Source organism: Nematolebias whitei, chromosome 20, assembly GCF_014905685.2.
Source record: "Nematolebias whitei isolate Nwh7 chromosome 20, NemWhi1, whole genome shotgun sequence".
In the NCBI taxonomy this organism is placed as follows: Eukaryota; Metazoa; Chordata; class Actinopteri; order Cyprinodontiformes; family Rivulidae; genus Nematolebias; species Nematolebias whitei.
This window is the reverse complement of record NC_056517.1, coordinates 10,653,906-10,664,497: the sequence shown is the minus strand read 5'-3', so window position 1 is coordinate 10,664,497 and position 10,592 is coordinate 10,653,906. Positions and strand designations below refer to the sequence as shown.

At 45.2% G+C, this 10,592-nt stretch overlaps 1 protein-coding gene across 1 annotated transcript in view; it reads left to right on the top strand.

Annotated features, from left to right (window-relative positions):
* LOC119426836 (NACHT, LRR and PYD domains-containing protein 12-like) overlaps window positions 1–10,592 on the top strand; it is a 59,032-nt gene that overhangs the window by 47,172 nt on the left and 1,268 nt on the right. Inside the window, exons 9-10 of the mRNA XM_037694419.1 lie at window positions 355–531; window positions 4,546–4,719. Coding sequence (XP_037550347.1) covers window positions 355–531; window positions 4,546–4,719 — 351 coding nt within the window. The remainder of the gene's footprint in view (window positions 1–354; window positions 532–4,545; window positions 4,720–10,592) is intronic.

The window sequence follows — 10,592 nt, the reverse complement described above, 5'->3', positions numbered from 1 at the left end:
TTACTCCTCAATCTCTGCTGAACCAGTGGGCAGATTTTACTGAATCTCTGAAAGTAATGGTTGGATGTCCATCTTCAGCTGGTTATCTATAGAAAGAGACATTCCTTCAAGAAATGCTGAGCCTTTAGTTTAAAATGTGTACTCATAAAAGTTCTATTCATTCAAAACATTAAAACTGTAGAGACTGTTTGATTTAAAATTAATTAAATGTGCAAAATTTACCCTTTAAATAAACGTTTACTAGATTAATTATTAAACAAGTTTATTGTGTTTTTGTGGATATTAAGTTTTAAATATAAATTCCTCACATTGTTTTCTTCACATTCCTTCAAAATATTTTTTTTTATGTTTTAGGTTGGAAAACTGTGATTTGACAGATATCAGCTGTGTTTATCTGGTCTCAGCCCTGAATTCCAACCCTTCCTATCTGACAGAACTAGACCTGAGTAACAACAAGGATCTGGACAATTCTGGAGTGAAGGAACTCTGTGGTTTTCTAGAGAGTCCACATTGTGCACTGAAGACTCTGAGGTTTGTTCCACAAACATCACGTAAAAACCTGATTTGAAAGTGAGTTAGTGAGTTGGGGGTATTTCATCACCAAACTAAAAACAACTTAGAACTCGGTCCAACTTTGTTGTTGAGATATTTCTTGTAGTTAGTCACCAGATTTGCACATACACTACATTGCCAAAAGTATTTGCTCATCCATCCAAATCATTGGAATCAGGTGATCCAATCACTTCCATGGCCACAGGCTTATAAAATGAAGCACCTAGGCATGCAGACCGTTTTTACAAACATTTGTGAAAGAATGGGTCGCTCTCGGGAGCTCAGTGAATTCCAGCGTGGAACTGTGAAAGGATGCCACCTATGCAACAAATCCAGTTGTAAAATTTCCTCGCTCTGTCCACAATGTTCAAACAGTAATGACCAGAGCTAGTAAAGTCCAGTTTGACATGCTGGTTGAACATCATTGCACTGTCCCTTTCCATGTCCAAAACTGTCCCAGCCCTTTTTAATGATGTTTTACTCAGAAGCAGTGGAATGTTAGCAGGTACCACTTCAGTTTCTATATTACACTTTTTGTTGCCAGTCTTAGCAGGTATCCTTACCTTTTGGAAAGAGTGGACGACTCTTCCATCTCCAAACTTAAAGGGTCTGTGACTTTGTGTTTGTCTCTTTCACTGTCTTCACACTTTTCTTTTGTAAGACAGTACTGTAGTTGTCCAGCCACTTTTGTCCACAAACTGTCCTAGTACAAGTGGTGCCTATTATTGCCAAGCCAAAACATTCTGTCATGAATATTTCTGCATCTGTTGGTGATTCTTTGGTGTATACAGTTATATTGCACTCTTCCATGTCTGTTGTATCATCGGTTACTTTAACACTCTCAGCTTTGTGTGGACAGTCTTTAACCAAGTGAAAAGTACTTTGGCACATTGCACATTTTGATCGTCGTCCGTACTTATCCAACGGATTTGTATCGTGCTGTGGAGTGCTGGACTGTGGAGTTTTTTGACGAGTATTTTGCCACCAGGACTTGCCCTTTTGCCACCGTTGCTCTGTTGCAAACACAGACTCCTAGTTAATATTTTCTGCTGCTGCACTCTTTTTTTTTTGCCAAATATTCTCTTCAAAGCAGACTTCATTGAAGCAAATGTTATATCTGAGCATGCCGTTAGAGCCAACTGTCTGTCCATCATATCCAAACAGGCGGTGCCCAAAGGCTTAAAAGCCAAAACTGCGTCGGGTAGCTCCATGTTGTATTTTTTTCTTGCGCGAGTAACCCTGCTCAAAATCAATAATAGACATGTTTTAAATCTTTAATAATCCAGTCAAAATCTGAGTACGCTTCATAGACCCTGTCCTTTTCCTTTTAGGAACAAATCATCTAGTTTAGCTAACAATGTGGTAATTCCAGTGTCTTTATTTAGATCGTCTACCCGAATTTCCATGGCCGCGTCTCGCGCCCTTCCAGACAGTGCCAGGGCAACTGCAAGCGCTAGCTTTTTCTTCTCCAAATTTGTAAGTCTCGTCCAAATGTTGACTTCATTCTTCCAACTTTCATAAGGCTTTCCTTCTTCAAACGGTGGAATTCTGTAGTTACTAACCATCCTCTGCTACTGTCAAGTGAGGTCATTTGGAATGAAATCGGCTTTGCCATGGACACCCATATGTGACAGATTTGTGCTCTACACTATGATTAAAGTGGAGTACAATATTATATAAAAGTAATCATAACAGAATATACAGTATTGTATTAATGCATGATGTGATTATTGTATTCTATATTGCATCCTGTGATTAGGGTGAAGTAAAATGAATGAAATGTATATGGATTCATGCTATGTTCTGAAACAGAGGGAAAAAGCAAGTTGAGGGAGCTGATGTCTGTGTGTGTGTGTGTGGGGGGGGGGGCTAACAGCATTCCAGAGAGATGCTACATTTCCTTTGGAATGCTGCAGGCTGACCTCAGCAGAACAGTGTGTAAGTACCTTGTAGCATTACATGTAGAAACAGAGCAAGGCAGCTCTCCTTTACCATAAAAGGAAATGGGCTGTAGGAAAGATCGTATGTCAGTGACTTGTGAGCCGAGAAGCAGAGCAGTAACAACTTGATGCCTTAAAAGGGCACAATGACAAACTACAACCAATCACCAACTAGATCAAACTAGTAAAGGGGAAAAAGAGGGGTTGACCAGCAAATCCAAAAGTCAATAAAAACCAAGCCCAGTAGAGAAACGGGGCTGAACGGACCGTGGTAGTCTAAAGAGGAGGACGATGAGGCTGCAGCCCCAGGAGCTACATAGAGGAACTTGGAACAGCTCATAAGAGGATTCTTGTTCAGCAAAATAGGAATACCTTTTGCTCAGTCGGGCTGACACCAGACCAGATTCCTCAGGATCAGGACAGCTTTTGGGGGTTAAAGGAGATTTCTTCCAGAGAGATTATCATGCCATTTTCCAAAAGTCTTCGGGCAGAAATAGTGAGCGACTCCTACCCATTGTCCAAATACTAAATTTATATGAAATAACTGTTTCTAAATTAAGAGGTAGAGTCAGGGTGCGAGAGTGTTCTTCTGCTTCCAGCACTCTTGAAAAGTCACTGCATAAACTGTGTGCTATCAAGGTGGTTTGTAACACGTTTGGCTAAACTTGTTTGGTTGGTTGGTGAGACAGACTTAGAGGTTTGAGGGGTTTTAACCTGCCTTGGGGCTCAAAGTGCATAACAGTCCACCGTGTAGCAACAGGCTGCTCTATAACAACAACTCAAGAGTTAGGAGACAGGACTCTCCAACCTGGCTCATCGGAGTCAGGGGAGCCATGCCTTGTGGACACAATAGGACACTGAATGTCACACAAAACCCATAAGACAGTCCCTCGAATCAGGCATGAATTTTCTGTCATTAGAATTGTTGGAATGATCAAATGTAATCAATTATAATGTGCTGATAACGCTGTACCCCTGCAAATCCTTGATTAAAGCAAAGCATAAAATGTAAAATTCTGGACTACCATTTCTACACTTCGGGTTCGAAAAGTTGGAAAAGCTTGGTTCAATTTCATCAGAAAAAGGAGGTTTTTAAAGGTTTCACAGCTTGGATCAAACAACACCCTGGAATCTTGTGCCTAGATTCTAAAACTACCAGATCGGTAACAATTGTAGTTCTACAATAGAAGGTGAGCGGCCTAAAAATGCCAGTTTCCCCTTGATTAACGTCCCAACCCCGACTACTAGGTTGGACGAGTCCAGGGGTGAGATAAGGGTCTGGCTCGCAACTGATGGTCGTGAACAGTCTGGGTGAATCACTTCCAATACAGCCTTAAGCAGAACTAATCTAACATCATTTTGGGTAAAGCTCAAGTGCTAGATTAGTCCGATATTCCCCTTAGAGGAGAGGCTGCAGTGGGGTTTTGCCATAATTCATGTGGTAATCTCAATGGGTAGAAAAATACTACCAATGTTAGTCAATAAAAATAACTTCTCCTTTTGGAGCTGATAAAACTTTATTCCACCATGCTCATCTCTGCCACACTCCCAGACACCAACAAAGAAGAATGTAAAACCCCTTAACATGCACTACTGGCATGATAGTGCCCCGCTAGCGGATTGGCATGTAATCTAAACAAATCAAAGGAGTAACAGAGGGCCACTGTCCTCCATGTTTTAGATGTTTCTCTGCTTCAACACACCTCGTGTGAATGAATGAGTAATTAGCAAGCTTTTGCAGAACTTGAAGAGTTGCAGAAGAGCAGGGAAACAATTAAAACATGTAGGACAGTGGCCCTTGAGGACCAGGATTGAGGACCATTGGTTGTGTTGCAATGGTTGCAACTGGCTTCAGATCATTAACAAGCTCCTCCTGATCCCTCACCCTTCTTATGATCTTGCTGACATCATGAGGCAGGATCTGGCATAGATGGAGCTCTGATAATGTCTTTTCAAATGTTTTTTTTTTTAACTGTCCATAATTTGAACAAGTTTTGTAGTGATTTTAAACTGCATCCTGTTGACTTCAGCTCACGTTTTATTATTTGTTCAGATTAAGGAGCTGCAGTTTGTCAGAGATCGGCTGCTCTTCATTGGTCTCGGCTCTGAAGTCCAACCCCTCCCATCTGACAGAACTGGACCTTAGTCAGAACTACCTGCAGGAACCAGATGTTCAGCAGCTGCTGGCTCTTGTGGAGAGTCCAGACTACAAACTGGAGACTCTGAGGTCAGTAGATGGTTGGAGTTTGTCCAGACTGCTGCCAGCAGGATTGTAACAAGAATGGTGACAGGATTCATGATTGGACACAAAAACAGAGACAACAGTCCTCCACTCTGATCATGGGTTTGAGCTGCTGTGTTCATATCAGCAGAAAAGAAAGCTGAGAGCCTTCCAGATGTGTAGAAACAGAGTCCTCATCAAACTGTATTATTTTGGACAGTTTTCTCATTTCAACAGGAAACAACTGACCCACTGTGATGGCCTTGCAACCTGTCCAGGGTATATCCCACCCCTCGCACAGTGATTGCTGGATGGGCACCGGCAACCCCCGTGACCCAAAATGGAAGAAGTGGGTAAAAGATAATGGATGGATGGATTACAAACCATTTATTTCACTGCACATTCTATATCTAATATAAACAGGATTTCTGTTGCTGAAACAGTGTTTGTGGACAACAAACATTATGCAAATGTCCCCCATTTCTGTGGAGTTCAAGAGTGAATGTTTATAGTTTTTGATAAGTGTTTTTCTGGAGTGGAATTAAACAGGAAATGCAAGTAGACCTGAATGGTTTTGGTGGAATATTTCAAGTGGGTAGGAGTTACACTGTAGAGAAGATTAAAACTAGAGGGCAGTGGCAAAGCCATGGGGTGGCCAACGGTGGCCTTCACCATAGATTAATCTTTGACTACCCCAAGAGCCACTCTAACCATTTGAGGAAACTATATTTTTAAGCAGTATAAAAACTATAAAGCATCCATCCATTTTCTTCCGATTATCCAGGGTTGTGTCGCAGGGGTAGCAGCCTAAGTAGGGAGGCCCAGACTTCTCACTCCCCAGCCACTTGGGCCAGCTCCTCCGGGGGAATCCCAAGGCATTCCCAGGCCAGTCGAGAAACATAGTCCCTCCAGCTGTCATGATCAGCGATCTCTGCTTGCCCCATTCTGCTTAAGTCTCTGCCCCTTTGTGCCTTTATTACTTCCCCTGTCCCCTCCCTGTCATGTCATGTTTTCTTCTGTCATTAAGCCACGCCCCTGTCTGCACTTTCAGCTCATCATCCCTGATTCACTGCACCTGTTTTTGGCCCTTTTTAAGAGCTCCACTTTCACTTGTCCAGTGCCAGATTATTACACCTCTCATGGTCCCTGATTTTCCAGCCATCATAGCTTTTTTGTTTCATGCCTGAACCTCAAGCCTTATTATTGGATTTTCGACATCACGCCATGCCTTCTGGATTTCCTGTTTTTGCCTGCTCCTCATCTGGTTCTGCTCTGCCTCTCTGATCATGGTAACAACCTCCTCTTCTGTCTATGACCACGACTCACAGATCACCCTTTTGGATTATTCTTGTACCACAGACCCCCTGAGTTTGACCCCTGTTTTGCCCTTTGGACCTCAAACCTGCATTGCCCCACTGTTTACAGCATTAAAGTCCTCCCTCTGCAGCTGCCTTCCCACCAGTTCATCTTTTTAAAATCTGACAGGTGTCTCTCACCCCACCTGCCTGCAAAGACCTGTTACTGCAATTGGATCCTGAGTCTCTCCAGCAGCTGCAAATCGTTGGTTACATACTGTAACCCCAGATTCTATGAGTATAGGCGTAGCCCTTTAAGCCTGTCACTAGTGGGTTTATCCCATCGTGCGCAGCACTGAAAACTTTAGTCCACGCCCACCTGCTGTGTGGGCCTCACCCCCAGTCCATATAAATTACGGTGGGACCGGGTAATCGGCTCCCAAATAGCTTTTTCTTCAGCCATTTAGGAACCAGTGAGGCCCAGAGCTTAAAGGACTATGCCTATACTCATAGAATCTGGGGTTACAGGACGTAACCAACGTTCTATTTCGTATAGGCTTCGCCCTTTAAGGCTGCTGCTTGTGGGTTAAAGGCGAAGCAGGATGTAGTCTATGCCTAACTGGGTCCATTCAGACACAATATGATCCATTCAGACACAATATGAGGCGCCCGCTTGCACCAAAAAAACATTTCATCGCTCATCCTTCTGTGTGCACCATGAACAGGAGCGCGCTGCGTAATTACACGTTCCATGCACAGGAGCGCCCCGGAGAGAAAAAGTTTTCGACAGGGGAAAAAAGGGGAAGGCTGAAAGCAGTCCTGCTGCCAAGAATGGGAAAGAACAGAGGTTACAATTGTAGCCGTGTAACAGTGAGCAGAGCAGATCAACAGCTCTTCAATATGAACTGATTAATAACAAACGAACTGATTAGTAATCAAATGAACTGATTGGTAACAGTAGTCATGAACTGATTAGTAACAATAGAAACAGCTGTCACAAAACTTTTGACTGATAATAAATATCTCACACTAATTACATGCAATCAGATGTGAGTTTAAAACGAAATTCCATGAAAACAGTAAGATTCATTCTGTTAGAACACTAAGAACAGAATGGGCCATGGAGAAAGCTGAAACATCACGCAGATAGAAGTGGATAAATGAACAAGGCGATGTCCAAGCGGCCGCCATACAAATGTCCTCCACTGTCATGCCACTATGCAAAGCTGTCGAAGATGCAATTCTTCTGGTGGAATGAGCTCTGAGATTCTCTGGAGGCTCCAATCCTAATGCCCTGTAAGCCTCAGAAATTGACTCACACAGCCAGTGTGAAAGACGCTTAGTGGATAACGGGCGACCTGCAGAGACGTCCCTAAAATGCACAAACAGACGCTGAGTCTGCCGCTGAGGAGCCGTGCGTGTTATGTAACATGCCAGCGCACGCACAGGACAGAGGAGATGAAAAAATGCTTCTTTCTCTGATTTGTGTGTGTGTGGGTGTGTGGGGGGGGGGGGGCGATAAAACCCCCCCAATGTTATCATTCTCCATTTAAATGAACTTGTGATGTTTTTGGGCATGAAAGTTGGGTTAGGTCTCAGCGCAGCTGAACTGCCATTAGCCTGAATCCTGAGGCATGACGGGGCAGCAGAGAGCGCAGTTAAATCGCTCACTCTCTTTGCTGATGTCAAAGCCAACAGCAGGGCTGTTTTAAGTGACAGGAATTTAAGTGATACCTGATCTAAAGGCTCAAAAGGAGCTTTGATCAGAGCTTGCAGAACCATCGTTATGTCCCACTGTGGAGCTAGTGGGCGTGACACCGGTCTGTGTCTCTGTACACCTTTTAGAAAACACTTCATCAGCAGATGATTAAAAACTATTCTGTCACCTAAGCCTTCATGACAGGAGGAAATAGCTGCAGCATAAGTTTTAATTGTGCTGAACGCTAGATTTCTGTCTATCAGCTGCTGTAGAAAGGACAGCACGCCACCTAGTGGACATGAGATGGCCTTTACACCTTTCTTCGTGCACCAGCGCTGAAAAGCTGTCCACTTTGATGTGTACTGCGCTGTGGTGGAAGCAGCTCGTGAGTCTTGGATTGTGCGCACCACTTCCTGAGAGAGGCCCATCCTTTCTAAGTGGATCCGCTTAGCGGCCAGACCCAAAGGTGCTGGCCTATTTCTGGGTGACTCATGATCGCTCCCCCCACCTAGAGGAGAGCATCGTCCCTCCACGGTATTTTCCACGGTCGACCCGATAACAGATGTTGCAGGTTTGGGAACCACGGGGCGCTCGGGGGCTACAAGAATGGCTGACAGTTCTTCCTCCCGGACTCGGTTCAGAAACCGTGATATTAGAGGGACTGGAGGAAACACATAAAGGAGCATTTTTGGCCACGGGCTGTGGTCAAAAGCATCCACTCCTAATGGTGGGTCGTCCCATGGGCTCAGTGAGAACCATAATTGACACTGGGCGTTCTCCCGTGTGGCGAACAGATCCACTGCTGCTCAGACGAACTTGCTCCAAATCCGAGAAATCAGCTCGGGATGGAGACTCTAGTCCCCATGGCGTGGACCGCCCCTGGACATTATGTCCGCTTCTCTGTTCAGGATGCCGGGGATGTACACTGCTCTGATGGAGAGCAGGCTTTTGTGTGCCCAACACAATAGCTGTCTCGCAATGCGTAACAATTGGGCTGAGCGCATGCCCCCCTGCTGGTTTATGTAAGCTGCAGTCACTTTGTTACCTGTGTGGATCAGAACATGTTGATTCCACAACAGGGGAGCAAAATGCTGAATCACATTCCAAACTGTGAGACATTACAAAATGTTTATATGAGCTGATGTGTGAAGTGGCCACAGCGCCCCCACCGCTTGAGACAGGCACGTTCCTTCCCAGCCTGACAAGGATGCGTCTGTGAAAACTGAGACATGTGATGTAGGTCTGCTGATAGGAATTCCCTCTGACAGAGTGAGAGGGTTTCCCCAGTGATTCAGGTCAGTTCCCACGGAGGGAGGCACAGAGATCATCCGCCTCTTCTGACGTACCCCAGATCTATGCGCAGGCGAGCGAACCATCTCTGAAGGCGTCTCGTGTGGAGTAAGCCCAGCGGAACCACTGCGTGAGCTGAGGACATCGTACCCAAAAGTTTCATGATAGAGACGGCTGTTACTACTCTGCCGGGTTTTACGCGGCGGAGCTGGTCCTTTAGAGCTTCGGCTCTCGGCTGTGATAAGTGGGCTCTCATAGTGACTGAGTTTAGCTCCACTCCCAGATAAACGATCATCTGGGCTGGGAGAACCGAACTCTTCTCACAGTTTATGGCGAAACCCAGGTTTAACACGTGTGACGTCAGCGCTTATCAGTGACAAAGGGCAACCTTGGCGGAGTCCAACTCTCACCGGGAACGAGCCTGACTTACTGCCGGTAATGCAGACCAAGCTCTAACACCAGTCATACAGGGACCTAACAGCCCGTATCTAAGGGCCTGGTACCCCATACTCCCAGAGTACCCCCACAGGGTTCCCCGAGGGACACGGTTGAACACCGTCTCCAAGTCCACAAAGCACATGTAGACTGGTTGGGCAAACTCCCTGCTGAGAGTGTAGAACTGGTTCAGTGCTCCACGACCACGAGAAAGGCCCCTGGACCGGGATTAAAACCAGTGTAACCTGCTCGCTGAGAGGCAGCAGCTCTACCAACTGCACCACCTTGCTCCCTATATATAATTATTTTGGCTGCTCTCTTCTTCAGGGGGTTGCCACAGCAAACTAATTCACATGAACATCAAATTTCAAGCTCAATCCAGGTAAAAAATCCAACAAAGTTACGTCAGTTCATCTGGGCGGTTTAATTTTTTTGAGATGTGCCATACTTCATCCAAAGGAATTCATCAGTCTGAGGAGCCACAACAAACTCAGTCCCACAAGGACCGTCCAGTTTGCTGAAAAGACGAAAAGTCTAAACAAAAAAAAAAAGTCCAGATGGCCCAACTTGAACAAAGACCTGCTGCTTGTTTTTAACGCTATACACCCTTCCTGATGCAACCACAGATCATCGACCTACCACAGCCGTCTGTGTGGAGCAGGGAGCTGCCATCTAGGGTGTCCAGGGGAACAGATGGTGGGGGTTAAGGGCCTTGCTCAAGGGCTCAGGGAGAGGCAAATGAAGGTGGAGGCAGGTATGGGTGTTTCTCCTTTCCCATCAACATTTTGCTGTTGTCTGTGCGGGGAGTTGAACCGGAAACCTTCTGGTCACAGGCCTTTGCAGCACCACTACCCCCCTCACACACACACACACACAGACACACACACACACACACACACACACACACACACACACACACACACACAGGTTTGTTTTGCTATCTTTATAGGGCCTTTGCATTGACTTCCATTCATTTTTCATTCATTTCTATAGCCTAACCATGACCTTTATCCATAACCTAACCATTACCAGTACATACCTAACCCTAAACCTAACACATCCTCAATTCACACCTTAGTCCTAAACCTAGCCTCTAACCCACCAACGGGACTTCTTCTTATGGGGCCCGGGCTTTGGGCCCCATAAGGAGCAGTTGGTCC